Source organism: Copidosoma floridanum, unplaced genomic scaffold (genome assembly GCF_036245765.1).
Source record: "Copidosoma floridanum isolate Cflo_tuat_1 unplaced genomic scaffold, Cflo_Japanese_pri ptg000024l, whole genome shotgun sequence".
NCBI classification, from domain to species: Eukaryota; Metazoa; Arthropoda; class Insecta; order Hymenoptera; family Encyrtidae; genus Copidosoma; species Copidosoma floridanum.
This window is the reverse complement of record NW_028321901.1, coordinates 6920845-6945247: the sequence shown is the minus strand read 5'-3', so window position 1 is coordinate 6945247 and position 24403 is coordinate 6920845. Positions and strand designations below refer to the sequence as shown.

The 24403-nt window shown below is 36.3% G+C and overlaps 1 protein-coding gene across 5 annotated transcripts in view; it reads right to left on the bottom strand.

Annotated features, from left to right (window-relative positions):
- Nucleotides 1-9443: 9443 nt before the first annotated feature.
- The window catches only part of Usp7 (Ubiquitin-specific protease 7), a 780393-nt gene continuing 765433 nt past the window's right edge, over nt 9444-24403 (bottom strand). For all 5 annotated transcript variants that reach the window (XM_089595056.1, XM_089595060.1, XM_089595061.1 and 2 more), the window contains one exon: nt 9444-9701. In XM_089595056.1, the coding sequence (XP_089451182.1) occupies nt 9577-9701 (125 nt within the window). In that variant the 3' untranslated portion in view covers nt 9444-9576. The remainder of the gene's footprint in view (nt 9702-24403) is intronic.

The window sequence follows — 24403 nt, the reverse complement described above, 5'->3', positions numbered from 1 at the left end:
AGGCAGGGATCACCAGCCTCACCGGCGAAGAGTGGTTCGTAAAACATGGGGCTTTTTCGGGGATACTAATTAGCTTGGATCCGATGCTTCGACAGAGAGCGTCGGCTTATCCAGCGAGGAGTGGACGTCTTGAAATATGGAGTCTTCTCAGGGGAAAGGCTACGCGGTGGCGAGCGGACCCGATGCACCGTTGGTGCTGAGAATACAGCTTAATTGGCAAGGTGTTTCACTGGAGATACTTACACTGTGCCCATGGATTAGGTATAATATCAGTAAAGAGTTTGGAAATGGGTGCGGCAACACACCCCCACGCATAGGTGGTGAGGAGGTGGATCTGGCGACTAGGCCAATAGGCTGTCGTGGTAACCCGGTTAAAATATATATAAACATATTTATGTAATAGCTTGGTATACGCGTGATAAAAAAATTATCATACCACTATTTTTAAAACATTTGACTAATTTTATTACCGTTATTATTTTGAATTGCAGTTAAAGAAATGATTTTTTATTTATTAATTTATTAAATTAATATACATAAATAATTATTTTGTAATACGTATACGTCGAGAAAATATATAAGAGACAGATGGGTTCTTTAAATTAGAATAACAACTCATCAATAAGTATGAAGTTTTCTGTGCATTTAGTTTTTTTGTGTTACTATTATCATAAAACAATGTCACATTTATTATTTATTACATATATTTGTGTGGTACAATTAAAAAAGTAGCATAATCATTGAATAATATTAATAAATTAAAGCAATTTTTTTAACACTAATGTACGATTCTGAATATTTTATTATTTATTAATTATCATGGCACAGTCACTATGAGTTCGCAGGGCTCGAAAAGAGAGACTAGGAAGGAGGAGAGAAGCGGAGCGAGCTGAGTTAGATTAGCTAAAAGATACATGCAATTTAGTACCCAAGTCACACCTTATTTTTAGGACCTAGTCAATAGGACCTAATGTAAGTTTTAGAATAAATCATTTGAGTTAAATATTAAAATTACTGTAAGGAGACACGTATAAAATAGGTGATAAGAGATGTAAAGTATTTATACTTGACAAGAAATTTAAAACAAGTGCATAGGAAAAATGATTATCTTAATGTGGTAGATAATTTTGTTGATTCAGATTGGGCTAGTGATAGTACAAATAAAAAGTCCACATATGGATATGTAACAAGATTTTTTGGCAATAAAATTTATTGGATGCCATGTGGACAGAAACAAGTAGCATTGTCTTTGACGTTAGTAGAAGATATTGCGTTATCGAAAGCCAATAACGAGTTCAAGACTATACAATATTTATCAGAAGATTTTTATTTAAGGACAAACAGAGCAGTTAATATTTATCAAGACAATTTTTAACTTTCAAGTATCGCTGAGTTTGGTGATTTCACAAAGAATTCAAAATACATTTAAGTAATGGCAATTATCGTACCTAGTAGTGCATGTCACTAGGGGGAACTTGTGCTTGTGCTGGTTGTATGCGCACCAGGCGCGAGCCCTATTTTTCCTACTGAGGGCACACCTAACCTTAAAAAACGCCCAAGGTAGAAAATAGTATACTTCTTACCTATGGAAGAAATCACAACTTGCTTATTGTGTGTTTGTGCCACAGGTGAAAACAATGTTTATATCGAAAGCGCAAAGTGCAACTTTGTGCCCGTGGGCATGCTTTCTACTCGCTAACTCCTTTTTCTCCAAGGGAAAAACTCTGGCCCCCTCCGTTATTGGAAGGCCTCCAATCCCTTTCCTTGTCCCTTTTCCAAGTGCTAAGTGCCCATAGTAGTGCCCTTATCAAAAAAGTCGGACGTAGAGCACTATAATATACATTAAAAAAAAAAAAAAAATGTATATATATTTTCACTTCACTACACTTATGTTTTCGTGCACGCAAGTTGTAACGTTGGTTTGGCCCATCAGGACCTCTGGGTGGTGGTACTGAGACGTCACCTAATTCTTCTGAATTGCTTCGGAATGGTCTAGTGGACTTATCTGCTTTGCTAGCATTGGTTGTCGTGATCTCCTGATCATACCTTGAAGAAGACTGTGGGTCAGCGGTGTGCTGAGGAGTTGTCAATGCCGGCAGGTCAAAGTATGCATTCGGACGTCGGCAGCGATCGATGGCCTCCGTGTGGGCGAGTTTGAGTTGAGAAACGTGAAGTTTCGTGGTAGCTCGACCCGTAGAGATTAGGTAGATATCTCCTGCCATATGAGCCGTGATAGGGTAGAGACCTTCCCATTTTTGCGCGAAGCCGGCGCATAACTGTTCTGGAGCCCTCGAGAGTGGGTGGTTACGTATGTAGATCAAGGTACCTGGTGGGTAGATAGAACTGGGTTGACCAGTAAGGTAGTGTTGATTCTGGTACTGCTCTTGATGCTCTATGGCATCAATATACCCCTTTTGCGGGAGTTGTTCTGCTAATTGACGGGTTCTCCATTCCCCTGGTCGAGAGTTATCATGACCCAACAGCAGTTGAGCCGGAGATGCCCCGGTGGCGGCGTCGCGGCGATTTCCTAATTGGTATAATACTCTCGGTAAGTGTACGTCCCATTTGTTGTGGGATTGCCTGTGCAAATGTAGACGAACTTTCTTAATCTCCTGGCTTCGGCGCTCCGTAGGGTTTGCTCGAGGATAATAAATGGAAGTAGTCCAATGTTGAATATCCAACGCATACAAGCGTCTTGCCAGTATTGACCGATGAATTGTCAACCATTGTCCGTTAGGATGACTCGAGGATATCCCCACCGACCGAAAACTTCATCCTCCAGGAGCTGGGTAAGCCGGGGTGCCTCCGATGAACCCAGAGGAAAGGCCTCGACCCATCGACTGAAGAGATCCGTGACTACCAGTATGAAACGTCGTCCCCTAGAGCTCTTTGGATATGGACCCATTACATCAATGGCTATGATCTCCCATGGGTGTTTGAGCTGGTAGTTGGAGCAATGATTGCTCTTTTATAGTATGCACACAACCTACAGTCCCAGACATATTTCTTGATTTCGGCGTTCATCCCAGGCCAATAGTGGTAAACTTTGATACTGCGAGCCGTTTCCTCCATTCCTGGATGTCCCGCATGGTGAGTGAATGAACTCATAGAGCACTGAGGGTACCATGCTCTGGGGCACATAGACCTTCCAACTTGAGTCCTTCGTTGGTCGCTGCCATATCAAGTCGTCGACGAGTCCATGACGAGCCAAAAACTGGGTATCTGATGGTGAGAGAGTCGGGCTCTCTGCTGTCTGGATGATCTTGTGACCAAGTTCGAAATAATACGGGTCCTGGAGCTGCGCATCTTTAATTTCATTCAGTAATGAAGGTGTTTCGACCACGCAACAGACAGGTATAGTTGGTGTTTCCCGAGAATTTGTTGGAGGCAGTATCCGGTCCACATCGTCTAGGTTATCCGGCTCCTCTTCTACCGGATTCTGTGAGAGGAAGTCCGCTAGCTGGTTTTCTCGATCCGGACAGTGTTCGATGATGGGATTGTACTCCTGGAGTAGGATAGACCATCGCTTCAATTTATCTCGAGTTTCCTTAGCCGTGCGTAGCCAAGTGAGGCTTTTGTTATCCGTTCGCAAGGTGAATGGTCGATCCTCCAGAAAGGGTCGATATTTCTTAATAGCCCAAACCATCGCTAAGCACTCTTGCTCATTGCTATGATATTTTGCTTCACATGGATTGAACTTGGCACTAGCATAACTGATGATACTACGCTGTCCATCGGGTCTGATCTGATATAAGACGGCTCCCATTTCATGAGCGCTAGCGTCCGTCTGCGAGACATATGGCCAACCCTCATGTGGTCGAGCCAATTGTAGAGGTTTCAAGAGTTCTTTTTTGAGCTGCTCTGTGGCTTCTTGAGCTTCTGGTGTCCATTTGTATGGCCGTTTTTTGCTAATGAGGTCCGAGAGAGGCGCTGTTATTTCGGAATAACGAGGCACGTATTCCCGGAGCCATCCACTTGTGCCAAGGAGGGACTGCAGCTGTTTTCGAGTTTTTGGTACTGATAAACTGCATAGCTTCTCGACATGCTCGGGTAAGTCTTTGTTCCCCTCGGCGGTGACTTGATGTCCTAGGTATGTTAACTCCGACACCCCGAAGACACATTTTCCGATGGCTACTGTGAGTCCGTGGATTTGCAACCTCTCTAAGACAAGAGCGATATGTCTGAGGTGTTTTTCCTGTGTGTTGGAATAGATGATGATATCGTCCAGGTAGACAAGACAGAACTTCCCCAGGTATCCGGTAAGGACTTCCTGACTCATTAGCCTTTGGAAGGTTCCAGGTGCTCCTTTCAGCCCGAATGGCATAATTCGGAATTGGTAGCAACCACCGGTGTGTGTGGAGAAAGCTGTGTATTGCATAGACTCGGGTGCCATCGCTATTTGCCAGTAGCCGCTTTTGAGATCCAACTTCGAGAACCAGATAGCTCCACCTATGTCCCTTACGGCGTGATGTATGTGGGGTACCTGTTGAGAGGTGTCTTCGGTAATCGAATTCAGCCGACTATAATCCACACAGAATCACACGGTGCCATCTTTTTTGGGTGTCAAGACGACAGGGGAGCTATATGATGAGAAGGATGGCTCAATGATGCCACCAGCTAGCATCTCTTGAACTTGCTCCTCGATGAGTTCCCTGCGCTTGTCTGAGCAAGGATATGGTGCTAACCGGAAAGGTTGGTGTGGTCTGACCCAGATCTCGTGTTCTATGGTGCGAGTTTGACGAAACTTTGCCGTCAAAGGTCCAAAGACTTCTGCGTGTCCTTGCAACAGTTTGAAGAGGCCAGTACGTTCTTCTCCAGTGAATCCATGTTGAACCTGATCTAAGTTTAGAGCTGTTTGCTGATTCTCCCGAGATGGGCGTGACACAAATGGGATAGTTATTCGTTGGCTACTTCCGAAGTATAGCACTCCCCTCGTCAAATCCAAGATAGATTTCTCCGGAGGTCGTGAGAGTCACATTACCACAGGCTAAGTCACACTGTTGAGTATTGGGTGTGATCTTCTCCTGTCCCGAAAGTAGTGAGGGATGTACAAAATTGTCGGTAGATGCTTGGTCGACCAGAGCAGCTATTTCTCGCTGACCCAGTCCAACCATAATTTTTTGTAGTGGTTGGCGGGGCATGCTGGTGACATTTATTGCCAGCGTCCCTCCAGAGCGCCTGTTGCCGGCTCCTCTGACACTCCAGTTTCGTTTCACGGGTGAATTGAAACTCGAGCAATACGAATGAGACAGTCCTTGTGGAGGTGGTAATCGGGACAAAAGTGGCACTTGGGTGGCCAAGGGTTTGGGTTGGCTCCAGTAGAGATAGTCACTGAGGTTTGCTTGGCGTCCGTACCAGACTTCTTGCCCCGTGTCTTCGTGAGGTCTTCTTCGTCTTTTTCCAACTGGACTGCCATAGTGAGAAGATCCACGTAGGTCTTGAATGTATGACTTCAGAGAAACTGACGAATAGATGGACGAATGAGCTCGACGATCGTGGTGATTATTACTTCTTCCTCGGCTGCAGGATTGATTCTTTTAAACAGAAGGTACTTCTCCTGCAGAAATGCTGCTACTGATTCCTTCTCGGTTTTATGTTTGGAATATAGCTCGGAATGTAGTTTTCCCTGGATCGCCGGACTGTCGAAGCGTGCCCGAAGAAGCTCCCCAAATTGTTTGAAGGTAAAAGACAGATATTTATAAACCTGCCACCATTTTTCGGCATCGCCACGAAGCCCCTTTGTTGCTACTAAAGTATGTTGGGTATCCAGGGTGCGATGAGCCTTAAAATAGAGTTCACATTGGGCGAGAAAGACCTCCGGGTCTTCATGGTTGCAAGCTCCATATGTAGGTAGCTCGGGTAACTGCTCCTGAGCCCTTTGCAGAAGTTTAGCTAATAGCTCCTCGAGGTCGGTAGTGTCTGTGGCAGGCATTGAATAGTGTGTTTTTTGCTTCTTTGTTTTTTTCTTTTCGAGCGCCACTAGGTGTTTCTTCCCACCTAGAAGGAGTTTTGCTTGATGGCGAGTTAGGCGTTTATCAGTCAGCGGCGCTGTTGGACTCGGTGACTCGTGGGCACACTGCTCGTGGGTACCCCCCAGCAGCAGCTGAGAGTTCTTGGGAGATGGCCCCACGTCGAGCTCCAAATTGTTAAAAGTGGCCGTTGAGGTTGGATGACTTTAAGTGGGGAAGTGCAGTTGGAAGAGATCAGAGTCACTCTCGAGTGACTCGAGCCGTCCCTTTAAATCGAACAACGATGGTGGCACTGCTTCCGATGTTGTTGGCGTTGTGGCTCCGTTTGATTCATCGGAATCTAACTCATCGGAGAGGTGCGGCGATTGAGCGGTAATTCGTAGAGGCCTCGACGAGTTGGTCGCCAGGTTGACTAGTGGGTGTCTAGATTTTTTTTTTTTTTTTTTTTTTTTTTTTACGGTTCGAGGGAAAATAAGTTATAGACAAGTGTCTTATATTGGTACAGTGATATTTATTGAATATGTGCTTGTCTACCACTGCTTTAAGTCAATTGAGTATCTTAAGATATATGCATTACACGTATTTGCATATCTCGAATCGATCCCAATCAGTCGTCACACAGTCCGTCTTATACACTTTACGTCGCTTTCTTACTTGCGATTTTCGCTAAAGACTAGTGGTCGCCACCTGGCGAGCGATAGGTGATACTATCAAGTACTAAGTTGGAAGTCGGAGCTACGCGCGAAATTTCAAAATTCAAATTTATGTAGATATGATCTAATTTAAGAAAAATGATTATTTTAATATATAATAATTAATAAAAGTATACCCCGGATGGTAACAACAGTTATGCTTTCCACGCAATTACAACAATTTTAAGTTAAAAAAATATATAATGTAAGTTTATATAAGCCTAAATAAATTGTTTATTACATTATTCGATTTAAAATACCGCGCCACAAAGTCTTGCACTCATTTTTTCACCAATCAAATGCAAGTATACTTTTTTTTTAGTAGCCAGCCTATTGGCCTAGTCACCGGGGCTACCCACTCACCACCTATGTGTGGGGGCGTATTGCCGCACTTATGCCGCACAATGTCAGTTAAGCTAGCGCTCTCTGCACCTATGGGCATTGGGTCCACTCACCACTGTGTGGCCTTTTTTCGGAGAAAACTCTGTATTGCAGGGCATACATTCCTCACCGGTAAAGCCAGCGCTCTCTGCCGAAGCATCGGATCCAGGCGAAATAGCATTCCCGGACAAGCCCTATGTATCAGGGATCACTTTCGCCAATAAGGCCGGTGATCTCTGCCTAGCGCATGAAAGAACCTGCCCCAAAACAGCCGGAATTGCATAGCAACTTTTTCCGGTAATAACAGTTTTTAAAAAAATGTGCTCTCACCAAGAATCGAACTCACAACCCCTAGAACGACATTGTATCAGTAACAAGCACGCTCACCACTGAGCTAATGCCACTCCTAAATGCAAGTTGACTTATTAAAGACACCAACTGTAAGTTGACAAGCATGTAATTAATTAGCCAATTTGGTTCGAGAAAGAGTTACGATACCTCGGGAGCTTGTTCGAAGAAATAGCTGTTCTGACGTTAATAGAATTTCGTGTTTTCTTCTATAGAAGCCACAGTTTGCAATAAACATTTATGCATGCTAATAAACATTTATGATGCTAATAAACATTTTTAAATCATAAGGTTAAACCTTTTGCGCTTACATTTATTTTTAATCTAATTTATTCAGCTCATCATATGTACACATAATTAAGTAAAAATACTAAAGTCATCGACTTTTATTTATTCCTTGTCACAATTCAATCCTTGGTAATTAGCCAAAAGCAATTAACTTAACACTAATTAATACATAAATTTAGCATTGTCTTGATAATTATCAGTAATACAATATGAGTAATAGAGTAAAACTATCTAAATTTTACCTGACTATTCCTTGAATTTTCTTTTTAATTATATGAAAAGACTGTTAATGAACCTGATATGGATCTTTATCAAGTGATGACCAATACCATCATATATTAGAATTTTCTTGTTTTTATAATACATTATCCATACAATTGTACAATTATTTGACCTCCAGATTTAATAAAAAGTTACAAAAAAAAGAATGAAATGAAAGAAACTCGACTCGTTTTTTTCTTAACTACTACCAGAAGTCACCAGTCTAGCTCGCTAGTGATCTTACCTGCAGACAAACATGATATACTTGCTCTTTACAAGCTTACTTGTTATGAGTCTGCAAGATTAATATAGTGTGTTGGAAAGAGTAACAGAGAAGAAACATAAATAATGTGAAAATAAGCTGTAACATACAATTATAGTTTATTTACCCTATAAGATTAATAAAATTTTAACAACAGTTAGAATTTTAAAATGTAGTAGGCCAAACACTATAATTACCCCATAAAAATATTGTTCGAAGCTACGTCAATTTTTTTTTTTTTTTATAATTATTGACCTACCTTGTACACCTTTTAATTAGTTTCAGTCATTACATGTTAAAAACGTTTTTTTTTTTTATTATAAGCCATAACTTATAAAAAAAAATTTTACAGACTAATTTACGCAATCATTCCTGTTGGCTTAAACAATCGCGTTTCAAAAAAATGCGCCACTCTTTGAAATTTTCAAGTAATAGATTTATATTCAGCGGTAAATGATAATTTAATGTAAATTATTTTGTTTTGAGTGTGAAACAATTGATTAACTCATCATTTTTTAGTAGGTTTTTCAAAGTTAAGTAAAAAATTTTTGAGAAATACCTATGCTTGTATTATGAAGCGCTACTGCTTACTTTCAAACAGATGGCACTATATTAGATTACTGCACTCAGCAACTATCTGATATCTCTTTCAAGAAATTATTTGATATTTTGTTAATAATATTTGACCGATAACGATACCGATACCGTTTTTATTACAATTTTGTTTACAAGTATTGGTAAGTAAATATTTATGTATGGAAAATCTGTAAATTTGTATTTGTGTCATAAAATTGTGTGTATAAGATATTTCACTCATGAAACCAATGAGCTTAAAACATTTGTGATCGTTAAAAATTTATGTTTATTTAAGCTGACATTTTATTATTTCATTTTTATTTAAAATTACTTGTACGTCAACAAAAATTTTATTGATACCTAACTTGTAAAAGTTTATTTTTGTGCATAACAAATATGTGTACCAGTTATTTTGTGTTCGTTTATAACTTTGCTGAGTTATTGTGTACAATCATGTGTAAAATTTCTATGTGTACAGTGACTTACTGCGTCATGATCATTATGACAATTACTATCGTTATAAAAATCTTCTGAAAACGTTGTTAAAAATACAAAGTTAGTAGTTTTCATAAAGAAATTTCACTTGGTAGAATTAAAATTTGTGCATATACTGTAAAAAAAAAAGTAAAAAAAGAATATTACAGTTTTTATTAATGCTATGAACATTATTTATAAAATTATTCTTGCATTAACGTGATTGACATTTTCTATTAATTCACATTCTGTTAGCTCTTGAAGTCTTGTTGAATGCTGGTTACTCGATGTCTAATAATACAATGTTTGTGAAGACTCTTTAAGCCTAATTATAAATTTTAATTGCCTTTTCAAGGTAATTTATGCGAGAACGCTTTGGTGCTTTATTCACATGATCTAATCCAAGCCATGGCTTCTGAGGTGCTGTACTCGAGTTGGACAAAGAGAAAACTGCAAAACAAATATATATTTATGTAATCCTTTTACATGGATGTATATTCATAATGTTTTATAATACTCTGTATGCAATAAAATACATCATACACATGAATAACGAAAAGAATACGGTAAAACATAATTTTATTTAATGTACAAACAACAGTTTATTTTCATTAGGCATAAGACTTATAACGTTGAAAGAACTATGTAAAGCTACAATATAAATTGCCGTTAAACATCTCATTAATTAATTACAAACACGTTTCAGTTTACACTATCGACAAGCTGAATAATTTTCTTTTTTATTCCGAGCAACTTATATAGTTATCAAATTGTATTTTTGTAAACAAATCTGTAAGAAAAACGATGGTGCTACATGATAATGATAATAGTTATGCTAATTGTAATGACAACAGATGTTGTGATAATAATAATTGCAATAATGATTCAAATACACAATGATAATAATAATAATAATAATAATAACAATAATAATAATGATTACAATAATAATAATAGTCATAATAATAATGATAATGATGATAACTTCAGTAAAGATAATAATAATAATAATAGTAATAATAATAAGGAAAATAATGATAACTTTTATGATGATGACTGTGATAATGATGATAAGAAAATTTTTAAAACCATTTTTTTAAAATGATTTCTTACATTTTTGAACACAGTAACTATTATCCTTACGGAGTGCGAGATATCAACTGACATATATTTTGATTTTCAATGATAAAATTGCCAAAAAATGTACTCTTGAAGGTAAAAATGTTTTTACTTTTTTCCCAATTTTTATGATTTTTGATCATCGTTTTCATCGAAAATACTTCTGACACTGTATTTTCCTGTACATTTTTAACAAAATCATATCTGTATAAATTATTTAACAGTTTAACTTTAAGAAATTATTAAATCTGTAATAAAATTATTTTGGATTATTGACGTTCCTTTCTAACAACACATGTGCTAAAATGAATAAATTGTATATAACTGCATATTTTATTTGAGTTAAAATATTTCATGATTCCATATTAATAAACCTTTTTCCTATGTTTATTATGATTAAATAATTTTACTCTACTCCACTTGATCTTTTGGTTGATTCAATATATAAATGTTATGATTGAGCTGGTGTGAACACGAGTAACGTTGGACAACTAAGGTTTTGTAGTGAGCTACTGAGCGTATACGCTGGGGCCAGTAGGTGTCCCTGCAGCGTTTGAAAGTCGAGGTCGTTAGCGTTGGTCTTGTGTTGTCCTTGACCCTGATCGTCGGCTTCTCCAACTCTCACGAAGTTCACGCTCCTTCAGTTTGGCACCCGGGGACGACGTTTATCCACTCTTGGAATACTGGCTCTGACTCCAGGGCACAACAAAGTTGCCAAAAGGAAACAAAAGAAGACACTTCTCGAGTAACAACAAAACGCTTTTCGCACGCTCACAGGCCCAAGCTAATCTGAGCTCTCGCGGCTTTAACTTATTTTCCCCTCCTTTCTTTCACCTCTTGCTTCCTAGTCCCTTTAATTATTATTTTTTTAATTCTGTTGAGTTCTGAATAAATCAAAAATTTTATCTCTGAAGACGGTTGAGATGTACTAGGAAAAGATTATTCACATAAAGGGAAGGGAAAAATTGCGGATAGTAGGAGGAAGCATGTAAGAGAGTGGGAGAAGCTTTCTCAAATACAATGGGATTTAAAATCATGTAAAAATAAGCATATGACTATGAGATTGAGGCTTAAAAATTTTAAATACTATTAGATAATATCTCCCACCGTATTATTTAATTTAAAAGTAGGAGCGAAAAATGTGTTAATAAGAAATTAAAGTGTAATTTAAGGTTAACATAATAAAACACGATCAAAAATTAGTAAGATCACTGTATTTTAGTCAGAAAATATAATTTTCTTGTATGTTGTTTGATCTCTTATATTCTTGATAGCAATTTTCACTTAACTTAGTTCCTAGTGTAAATGGGTCTAGATATTATTTTTTTACAGTCAATATTACTGAAAAACTACGGACATTCTACTACACTAGATCTTTTAGTTCATTCACGATATAAATATTGTAATAGAGCTAATGTAAACATGAGTCGCGTTTGACAAATTAAGATTTGTAGTATTTAATACCAAAATAGTTTAATGTTTAATCATTTTCTCTATTATTTAAACCAATCTCAGAAACGAACTTGTACTATGAGTTAGTTACTTAAGTACTAAAAAAAATTTCTTGTACCAAAAAAAATTTTAAAAAAACCATGTTTGGAATGACCACCCTAATTCGCTACATTATAGAGGTAGACGTAAATGAGGAGAAATTTTTCAACTGCCCCAGTGCCACCACAGACATGTCGCGTCAGCGCAAAAGACAACTTTTTTCTTTCGTCGTTTAGACCTAAGAAAAATGTTTAAAAAATCACAAAAGCATTAATTCCCATGCACTTTTTTTTAATTTTTCTGATGGTGCTATCAGTTTTAACAAGTTTTTATTTTATAACCTATAAAAATGCAAATATTGGTAAAAATGCATTAAATCTCATAATATACAATTTTAAGAATTTTTTTGACCATGTAGATCGAAAGATGAGACAATTTTATTAAAGTATACTCAACAAAAAAAGAGGGGTTTTTTCGATATTTTTATGTATTCGACCGATGAATCTATAGGTGTGGGATACCGCGCACCACGGGCGGCTGCTACGCGCTCGTCACCGCTCCTAAAGCTGCCACACATCGCAAGACACTTTTATTTATTAATTTTTCAATGATATAAATAAAAATTAATAAATGTAGATGGAAATTTTGTAATTAGTAGACATGTAAAATACAACACAATATTTTATTATTAACAATGAAGGAGTAATGATGGATTTAAAATAAAGATCCATTGTGATTTGTTTACATTAATAAAAATACGACTTAACTATTTTTTTCTGTACTCTTCAGCATAGTTACTTAATTTTTCTTTTCTTTTGTGCGGAAATTTCACTAAACGTTTTTTAACGTAATTATTCTCTTAATTCAAGGGATTACAGCAGACAACCATCTTAAATACTGATTGTAAAAAATGAAATACAACAATCAAATAACTGGCATTCAAGGATGCATTACTACAACTCTGTTTTGGCTCACTACAATGATAATAGTACGTATCATAGGCAAATCACTTTTTAAATAGAAGGAAAAAAAAAGTGCAATTTACGGCAGAAAATAAAACTGTCCTGATATTTATAATCAAAGAGTATCAAAACAATACAAAGACAAAACTTTTCTAATACAGTATTTAAGTTAGGCGTACTTGTTTACTCTCAGAATAAATAAAAGTGTCTTGCGATGTGTGGCAGTGTTAGAAGCGGTAACGAGCGCGTAGCACCCACCCGTTCTATGCGGTAACTCACACCTATACATTCATCGGTCTAATACATAAAAAAATCCAAAAACCCCTTTTTTTATTGACTATACTTTAGTAAAATTGTCTCATCTTTCGATCTAGATGGTTGAAAAAATTCTAAAAATTGTACATCGTGAGATTTAACGCATTCTTACCAACATTTACATTTTTATAGGTTATAAAATGAAAATTTGTGAAAGCTGATAGCACCATTAGAAAGCTGAGAAAAAAGTACCTGGGGATTAATGCTTTTGTGATTTTAAAAAATCTTTCAGGCCCAAACGACGAGATGAATAAGTCATCTTTAGCACTCACACAGCCTGTCTGCAGTGACGCTGGAGCAGTTGAGAAAATTCTTCCCATATTTGTACATTTCTTGTTTCTAAAGCTTGACAGTTCTAGTTAAATAAAGAGTAAAATTTTTAAAATTCTTTTGAGTTTTTACTGAATCAAAAATTTTATCTTCGGAGATGATAGAGATGGACTAGAAAAATACTACTCAACTGGAAAAGAGGTAAAGGGAAAGGTAGAGGGGGAGCTGATGGAGAGCGGTAGGAGCTTGCTTAAATATTGTTAGATCAAAAATCACGTAAAAATAATGAGATTTTAGGAAAAGCAGTTTAATGGAGGAGCTGAGACTAATTTCTTTCGACACAACTATGTAATGTGAGTAAATACATATGTATATATTGTAACGGGCGATTAATACATAATGAACTCCGTTTACGCTTACCTAGACTGCACGAGAAAGAAAGGCCGGAGAGAGAGGGGGGCGTCATAATGTGTACGAGAGAGAGAGAAAGAGAGAGATAGAGAGAAAGGAGAGACAAGCGTCTTACGATGCGTATTAGCGCAAGACGCTCTCGGCCAGTAGGCCACAAGAGATGAGGTATAGGTAGGGTACACACGTGCTTCTCTAGCCCAACAAGCACACCAAGCCACCAAGGGACAGCCTTGCCACCGCCTTGTCAGCGCTTGCCACTTTACGCCTGCGAACATGCGACTTGCCAGCAAGATACCTGGCCGACACTTTCTGCGGGAAGATCATCTGCTCGGCCAACAAACGTAAATAAGAGGCTGCGAAAAGCTAGATAAACGCAGTGCGTGCGTGAAAACCGTGATATCCGCATAATCTCTCTCTGTGCCTAGTCGAATATTGCGTGCCGTCAGCTCCAAGAGGAAAGCCTTTCCCGGCCGTACGTGCCTCGCTGTTAATGCGATCGAGAGAAAACACACACACATATACACACACATACTTTTATACCTGTGCAGTTAATATAGTTTCCATTCTTGTGATCCCTAAATGTTTGTGTCTTGCTTTGCGTGAGCCTTTCCCTGCATAAAGCCCTTCCAGCTACTTTTTATTTAGAGATTTCATTGAGAGATGGCGACGTCCGAAAGGAAGTTGTAAGCCGAGTATCAGCCTTATCCTGCCACCTCCACGAGCTCGCGCGTAAACACTGACGCGCGAGCATCCTGAGTTAAGCCAGAGCTGAGCTGGCCCCTTAGCAAGCAGACGAGAGTAAGGAAAAGCGGACTTGTTGTCCACGTTGTAACGTAATTGTGTCTTCGAGGGTACCCGGGAAGCACAGTCATGGTCAAAGTATTCCTTGCTCTACTTCGTGGCTTTCTGAGCCTTGAGCGAGTTCCGCACTGAGAAAGATTTGGCGCCGTCAGAGTACCACCGGTTTTTTTTGTCGAGCATCTTCCTTTTATACGAAGTTACCTATGAAAACGCTTTTTTTCATTCCAACACATATAGAATATATCTTAATTCTAATTAAAAGGCAAACCTAACTTTGTTCTTTCATAAGAGACCGTGTTAAACTGTCAATTTTTTTCTCGAAAATTTCCCCTGGTGGAAAATCTGAAGAAATTCATGTGGACCCCTAATGTGCTCAAATATAAGATACATTTTTTTTGGCACGTTTCTCCATTTTAAACTTTTTTCCCAAACCTCCTTAATTAGGAATGTTAATATAAGCAAAAAAATATAACACATGTATGAAGATAAATATCCACGTATAATTGGATATAAGTTGTATTTTACTGGTAATTATCATATTTGACATAATCATAATAAAATTATAAGTTTTCTTCTGCCTCCAGCTTTTTTCTGTCGTTAATAAAATGTTCATAATTTCGAAGGAGATTTAAAATGCATAAATTATGTTCAAATCCTTAAAAGTTATTTTAATATTAAAAAATTATGGAATGGCCTTGCTTACAAAAAGTATCTAAGTAACAATATTTGTTTCGATGTATCCGAAAAAAATGTTGATGACACATATATATTTTTAAACGAAACATAAATAAAAGAAATAAAAAGGAATTGAGAAATTGAATTTTTTTTAAACCAGTGGACAGTGGGTGCTTGGGTACCTAAGTAAGAAGTAATACTTCTATAAAATTATATAGCATGTCATATAATTATGAATATAAACAGTACAGTGCTAGTTCGGAAGTTTAGTGCATCAGCAATACCAGTTGAGACGAGAGCTGCACAAGACCTGTATATGCGATGCACCTAACCTATGATACATACGTCGAATACCATACTATAGGTAACGCTACTATACTTGGGTCGTACGTGTGCTGTTCCGACTGGGATACTTGCTATCCCAGTAGTCAGAGACAGCAGACTAATAGTGATTTGGTATAGGTGCTGTAGGGGGAGGAACAACTGCAGCACCAAATCTTTCTCAGTGCGACATAACGTAACAATATATATATATATTCGTAAGACTTTACACCCCTAACAATAGCCACCACAATTGTTATTTCACGCTACATCAGGCGATACAAGAAAAATATTTACATAAAAATGTATTTGTGCAATATGAAACAGTTCCTGCTCGAAATACGTGCAATAATAATAAACTGTTTGCATGTGTTTCCTATTTTTATAACTTTCTAAGATCCTTATATTCCTTCCATGATAGTATGAGAAGTACTTTGCAATTTCATTTTCCTTGTATATTTAATGATATGCTCAGTATAAAAAGCTCTCTCTCTATCTCTTTTGATTAATTTCGATGGCAATAAGCGAACAGTTTTTTAATAAACTTACTGCTTCAAGCTTTATATACATAACTTTTATTTTTTAACCTTCAAAAAGTTAGACTTTGAATGTCATTCTCTACTTGAAATAGAAATAATTACGAAGCCTACTTTTAAGCATGTATAAATCTACTAGCACAATAATTATATTAAATTACTTACCTGGTTTTGTAAGTTGACTTATAACAATGAGCCTTCTTAATAGAGCAAAACTTTCGCAGTTAATATTGTTGTTTAACTAAGTATTATTCAAATTTATGTATGCATTAGTTTTATTTCATACAAAAACTAATAAGAAATTGAAATTTGTTTAATATTTTATTACCAATATTAACAAAAAAAAAAGCTTAGCGTGCCAAGAACTTTATATTTATTTAAATTGAAAGAGAACTGATATAAATTGATATATGATTTTACTTTAAGGTGTATAAATGACTTAATTATTAGTCATTTGTGTAAGGTTTATTTATTTGTGTTCTTGATAGCGTGAAAGTATATTTGAAAATATGTATTTAAAAGTAAATATTTAGGTATGTATGAGGTCAGTAAGAAGTGGGTGTCTTAATAAGAAATAATTTAAGTCAGAATAACGAAAACGACTGCGACATCTGCATACACATTTACCATCATAATAATATATACAATACTAGCAAATAATGTCCTCTAGTATATACACATGTATGTATTAGTTCATTCTGAGAACTTATGCCTTACTGTAGTTTGTTGATAAAATTATTTTAAATAATGGAATAATATGTATACATATACGTGTGAGGGTATGTGTCAGGGTTCGTGGTAGTAAGTGGAGTTTTAGTTAGATTTTACTAAAACGGTGTGGTTGGCTGTGACCAAGAGAAATTCTGCGGAGACGGTGGGGATATGTAGCGGGCCACCGGGGGCTGTAGAGGTATTGTGGGATAGCTGTAAGGGCGGTGGGGGCCTGGACAAAAAGTAAGCTAAGAAAACATACGGAAGAGATTAACAGAATTTTACTTTGTTTTGTGGGGAGCTTGGTAGGGGTTAACGTGGATGTGTAGGAGGCTGCGTTGGATTTATATTCTCTACCCAAACAACTATATAGTATGAGAAGATATATGTATATAAATTTCTTACTTTATATCATACATTTGTATGATCTTAAGGCAGAACAAGCTCTCCATAACTCCACTTTCCTGTTTGACTCGTGAGATTTAAGAAAATAAAAATTGTGTTAAGTAACCTCTGCAAAAGTAAGCGGTAACACTAGGGTCTCTAATTAAGCAAATTACGACTGGTACTATATTAAAATGCAATAATTCAATTCAAACTCCAAGAAAAACATAAATAAGTGATGTATTGTCTGCAATGAAGACCTTACAAATACATCACTATCCTTAATTATTGAAAATGCTGAATGCAGTGTAAAATAAAATAACGATGTATACACATATGCACTTTATTTAATTTGATTCCTGTATACTACAAACACTATGGTTGCTGTTACGTGAATTTATCGACTACAAACACATTTTAGGTGGTACTGCCAATACAGGAACTCAGTACCAATTTTGCGAGCATGAAAGCATTGGATCTTATAGAAACGGTACTATTTAAATTAATTACAATTCTATTTTCATGTGGTGATTTATGGAGTAGGTACTTCTTACACAAATTTGGTATATTTTATCAAATTTAAATTATTTTGGAGTGATTACTACATTTTCTTCTTGACATAGTCGAAATTAATCACATACTTGCCAGGCAAGTTCATCAGACGTATCATATATGTATAGGTATAGTCGACACGGGCTGTTTACCCGATGAGCCCCGTGATCTTTGTTTTCTTGTTTTTCTGCAGATCTTCGGTTTCTCTTGAATAATTTTTTTTAATAACTATTCTAATATCTTGTAATAAGTACCAGTTCCATGAACTGCCACATAAAAACAGAACTGCAGTGGGTTTAAATAAAACCGTTGCCCTAAAATCCAATGCTTTCATGCTGGAAATTTAGTACTGAACTCCAGCATTGGTGGCGCTGTCTAACATGTGCTCATAGTTAATTATAACATAGCTCAAACTACGGCTAAAAGAAAACGAGATGTGCATGCCTAATAAACTAATTTCAGGAATATCCGTAGATAAGTAAAAAATAGATTGCTTATTAGAAGCAAGAAGTCTGTGGCACTGAAGCTCAATTGAAAATGAAGAGGAGTCAAAGAAAAATAACCAGTAAGCCTTTGTCTCGCATACTCTTGAAGAGTAAGGCTATTGAGAAGACCTGCGTAGGGTGTACTTCGCGTAACTGGTAGCAGTGGGCTTCTTAGCTATGGGTTGTAAAAAAAAGTACCAGTTTTAACTCTTAGAGGAATTGAAACACCTGATCGTTAACAAAAATCCAAAGTGTTCTTCTTATATTTCGTTTCCACAAAAAGTTTTTTTGGTATATAAAAAACGCTACCATCAATAAATTTTTTAGTTGTGGAGCACTGGCATCACATCCTATTAGTTATTGCTTGGTTCCACTAATATAAACGCACTCTCAGCCTGCACTAACTATCATACATGTATTGTTGTTATTTTTTTCTACTTATAAATATATTTTACTAAAATTCATTTTTATGTACAACGTACAATGAAGCAGCTGTCACGCTGATATTTTATATTATAATTTGTCTACTGACAGGACTTTAATTACAGTTAATAGATTGAATATGTGCTTACTTTAAAAGTAAATTTTAGAAGCCCTTATCAACATGGAAAGGACGGACTGCTAATCCCCTGTGCTGAAGCTTATCTCAAAAAAAAGAGGTTGTGAGCTGATAACTCTTTCTGCATGAGCTTTATCACCTTTATTTAGAATAAGCAGTTTATTTTTAACACATCTCTACAAGCTGCCTTGTTATCTTTACCTTCCTCTTCCAGAATATCTTTTTTCGAGTATTTCCAAGAAAATGTCTTAGTCTCCCGAATCTGGTAAGATCAGATTTAACATATTGTTTTTGCCTACTAAATAATGTATTAAATAACTCCTTGTGGCTTTGTAAAATAAAAATGTAAAATGCAAAATTTAATGAGACAAGATAATACTTATAGCATAATCTGTTAGTGGCAGGTTGGTCCACAGAGTTCGCAGGGGGACAGAGTCTCACTAGTATATGTATGTGTATCTCCATATATAAATATACTTGTGAGGACAAAATTATTTCTATCTTTATCTCTACTTAACCATTCTCTGACTCCCCTTAATGAAAAGGCGATTTCCGAGTTTTGCCTGATCGCCATTTGTATAAGACCACCCTCACTTTTTCCTCCATCCTCTAGAAATTTTTTACGTTTTCTTCTATATTTTACGTTAAAAATGATTTTTCTAAGATGTCAGTGACCTCCTTGAACTCAGTCACCCACTCTTCAGCACCCGTTTTTATAGGATTCAGAAGTTTTTCTAGTTTTAATCAGCTCTTCCTGAAAAACTTTATTTCTTTTGCATTTTACCCAGCTCCCCTTCGCCCTCCACCCCCCAAGGACTGGTGAATTTTTAAGGTTTTGGCCAACCCCACTCAAAAAATTATATTTTTTCGAAATTCAACAAACGCACTCTAAAATAATCGTTTTTCTAATGTTTTTTTATACTTATTTAAATATTATTGATCATCTTTTACATTGAATTCAATATTTAAACTAACAATATAAATTTTTTGAACATTACTTCTAATACTTATAATTGATAACGCGCTTTCCCGGCAAGAAAAGAGTTCCAGGTGCAAATCCTCGTCGAGGTGGCCCTTTTTTTCAATTGTTACGTATGACAATTTTTCTACAAATCTGTAGTTTAATTGACAAAATCGAGTTGCCTTGGCAATCTCGAACTGGATGAACAATTTCAATAAATTCAATTAATCGCATTAATACTTACCCATCGATAAAATAAGATTGATTTTTAATATTCTTAGATACCATACGAGCAGGCGTTGACAGAAAAATCGCCGAAAAACTATAAAATGTAGCAATTGAGGAGAGGAGTCGCCGAGATGTCGATGGCAAAATTGGTAACGTGTTTTCCCGGCATAAAAAGAGTTCTACGTTCTAATCCTGGTCAAGGTAGCTTTTTTTTCAATTGCTACGTATGAGAATTTTTCTCCAAATCTTTAGTTTTAACTGACAAAATCGAGTTGCCTTGGCGACGTCGCTAAAGATGTATTTTACGACGTCTCAAAAGACGTCATTCACATGGGTTATAGTTTAACAAAGGGCTGTTTTAAAGCATTTGTTGGATCTGTAGGTGCTACTATCAGGATGGTAACACTAAAACCGGGGGGTTTAAGTATTTTTTACACTAAAGAAAAAAATTTTTTTTTCTGAAATAGGAAAAAAACTTTTTAAATTCAAAAAACTTTTGGAATCCCTCTGTTTTGGTGTTACTATCCTGATGGTAGCACCTATGAGGCCATCAATTTCTTTTAAACAGCACTTTGTTAAACAACAATCTATGTAAATGACGTCTTTTGGGACGTTGTGAAGTACGTCTTTTGCGACGTCGTAAATGAAGTGTGGTGTTATCAATGACATCATGAATGACGTATTTTGCTATGTCACAAATGACGTCATAAGTTGAGATAGGGTTCAAAGCGCTGTAGTATATTTACTTAATACCGCAATGAATTGCATATATATATATATATATTTTGTGACATGACGAGTCACCGTCACAGTCAGAATACCGGTTTTGTGATAGCAGAAAGAAGGAGAGGCGGTACAGTGCGCACTACCCCTACCTTATCCCAAACCCATACATAGGTATCCATTCCTACTATGGGCAAAACAACCGATTCCCGACTGTGGGTAACACCTGATGTGTGTGTAACAACGCAACACACACCTGTGTAAGTGGCTGAGGTGCCAAGGCAGCACGGATCAGCGGGCCGGGAGGAGAGACACTCTCACTCTTGTCTGCTTGCCGTAGAGTCGTACTTTTATATACGTCGGTTGCGTTTTGAATAAGCGAGTGAGGCGAGCTCCGTATCAGGCGACAACAGGAGACGGCTACCTGTTGCTGACCCGACCGGTTGCAGGCGTATAGACGCGGCTTCTGCTGGGACTCGTGCCATCCGAGTGCTGACGCCTGCCAGACGGATCTCCCAGTTTCCGTGGTCAAGTTGCGGCGTACCTCGCCATAGGAGTGTTAACGGTAGGCCTGTTTCCCTTAATCCTGTCCCTACCGTGAAAGCACTGTGCCGAACAGCAACTGCCGGACCCACAGGGCCAAGTTGTTAGTTTATAGGTCTTGTCGGGTAGCTGGACGTTGACATTTTTTTGTACGTCGTGCATAGTCATTGTCAGAATAAACACATTATCTTTATATATAAATAGGTGTGTTTTCCTTAATTGTATGTGTTTGAATGCCAGCTATCCACCTTTTCTAATGGCCCTTAAGAATAATTGTTAATAAATATTAGATGTACCGTGTCTCGCTGCTGAGCAAGGCGCGACACATCACAATATGTATATATATATTTGATTACTACTTCTTGTATTACCCCTTTCGTATTACATATTACTATGGCCAAACGGGAAACATAGAGGCTATTGCAGTCTCCTAGTTTTCCCCGTCCTCCAGTGACTTCTCTCTTGCGTTTCTCAGGTAAAGAGCGGATCTTCGGGGCAGTGCAATCCGGAGCTATTCTCGAGTTAAGGTAGCTAGTGAATCGGCGGATCTTCAGGGCAGTGCGAACTGGAGTGATCCCAGAGCATTGGCGACCTAACGCTCCCGACAGTAGCATAAGAGACTCAATAAACCAATACTTAACAATATCATTGATTCCGTGATGTTGTATATCACGAGTCAGGGGCATTGTGACTTTGACTACGTTCCTTCACACTCCAACTGAGGTATCCCGTAATACGTGTTGTGGGCAATACGAACCCAACTTGGTACTTATAAGTCCTTATTGTCCCCAATCCTTCTTAAAGGTAGATCCTTATAATAATAATATACAAAAATAAATGACATTACTTAAGATAACTCTATTGTAAAAGTATACATTAACTTATAAATAATATATCTATGTACAGTCACGACCCTTACAATTGGCACTCGAGGTTTTTTGGCACGTGACATATTCATGTATATGAGATTTTTCATTTATAATTAACCATTTCGTAAAAAAATTTTTAAAACGGATAACCAACAATTAAGTCTTGTTAAACAAGCAAATTAATGTGTAACAAACTTAAATAAGCCATTTATTATGCTGAAAAAAATTAATGATATTTTGTATAAAAAGTAAAAAAAACCAAAATGTGAAATTAAAAAATTGCGGGTTGTGATAGATTATTTGATTTCTGAAATAAAAGTACTAAAAAATGCCAAAGAATGCATGGAAATTAAACGCAGATCTTTAGAATCATACGGTAGACAATGTATAAATAAGCTATTCTCATTTACTAAAATTTTTAAAGGCAATATTCAGACAAATAAATAAAAAATCGTCAATATCTCATATAAATTATGAGATTTATCGTAAATTACTATTGACTATATCTGAACGATATATTCTATAAAAACCATTGTATCCATATAATACATAACAATATGCTTAAAAAAAAAATAATAATAAGAATGTTGACATATAAACTACCTAAGTTTAATGGTTCTGATAATGACTGACCTATTAAATTCTTAATGGACTTGAACCTAAAGATTTTACAACCTGAATGAAAAAAATTGCACCTCTTACTTCATTAATGCCTTGAGAAAACAGTTCCAAATCGGTATAATTTGATAGAAGATTCTATTAATTGTTTTAAGGATTTTGGGAGTAATCTTAAAGACAGATTTTGAAACAATAATATCCACAAAAGAATTAGACATAAATCAGTGTATGGCCGTTATCATGACCAAGAAAAATTAAAACGTGTAGATTATGCCCGATACATTCTTGCAATAGCATAAGATTCAGAGATCAATATTTATAACATTGATTTTATATTAAGCTTAAGCAAACACTTTGAGAAAGAGATTAGACTTGTATTTATGTATAGAAACAATAATACTGAAGATTATCTCAAAGTTATTAATTTTTTATGATGAAGAAGAAAAAATGACAATAAAGTTCACCTAAACTTCTTGTAATCAAAGGAGGCATTCTCGATTTGATTATACGTATGATGCGAACGTTAAAATAAACAAACCACTAAGCATAATATGCAAGAAAAATGGGACTGCTACTACAGAAGATGAAAAAAATTTTCTGAACCAGAATTTAAAACGAAGGAAAACACATAATGTGTATTTTATACCAATTTTAAATAAGAACACAACTACAAAAAATGATCATTTTAAAACTCAGAATTCGTTTATTCATTACTGGTCATTTTTATGAATATGATGTTTTTAGCAAAAATAATGACATAATAAAACCAAAAATTAAAGATTAAAATATGCCTAATAGAACTGGTGAAAGTTATGATAATATGGCTAAGCCTGAAAAAAGTAATATTGATGAAGGCAAATCTGAAACTCAAAAAACAACAATGTTAAGTGCACCATGTGTTAATATACAGAACATTCTATATCATGATGCTAAGACATCACAAAATATTGAAGATTCTTAAGAGTCAAGTTTAAACTTGGTTCTCCTTGAGTCAATAAAAATAAAAATAATTAAAAAATATAAAATGTCAGATGAGAAATCCAAAAAGGATCTCACTAGACTACATGAAAATAAAACATGAAAAAACTCTAGCAATGAGGTCGCTATTATAAAAACAAAAAAAGAAGATAAAACCTGAAAAGAAAACGTGTCCCAAATGAACGTTAAAAGTACTTGAGTCAACAGATTCTCAATATCAAGTAAGTAACACATTTAAAACAGTCAATTTAACTTCTATCATTAAAAATCTATTGGTTCTATCGAATGAAAAACAAAAATTAAAGTAGAGGAAAGTACCCACAGAAAACTAAGAAAGTCGATATCGCTACGTCCGAACTTCTATAAGTGAAGGGCAGAACTCGTAGATTCGTTCTACAAACAAATACATCTAGTTTTTGTTCATCAGGAACCAGCCTTAGTTGCTCTTACTTACTATATACTTATCTTTTAAATTAATGACTCGGCGTTGTGGTGTTAGGATTCACTGAATAATATGTAAGCAGTAGTGTTAGTGTGTCATACGCGAGTTGGCGTTGACCTACTATTTGAATTTATATTTCATGCAATAGTAGCGTATTTTATTTGTCTTTTTATCTCACGTCCTTGTAAGAGTCTCTGT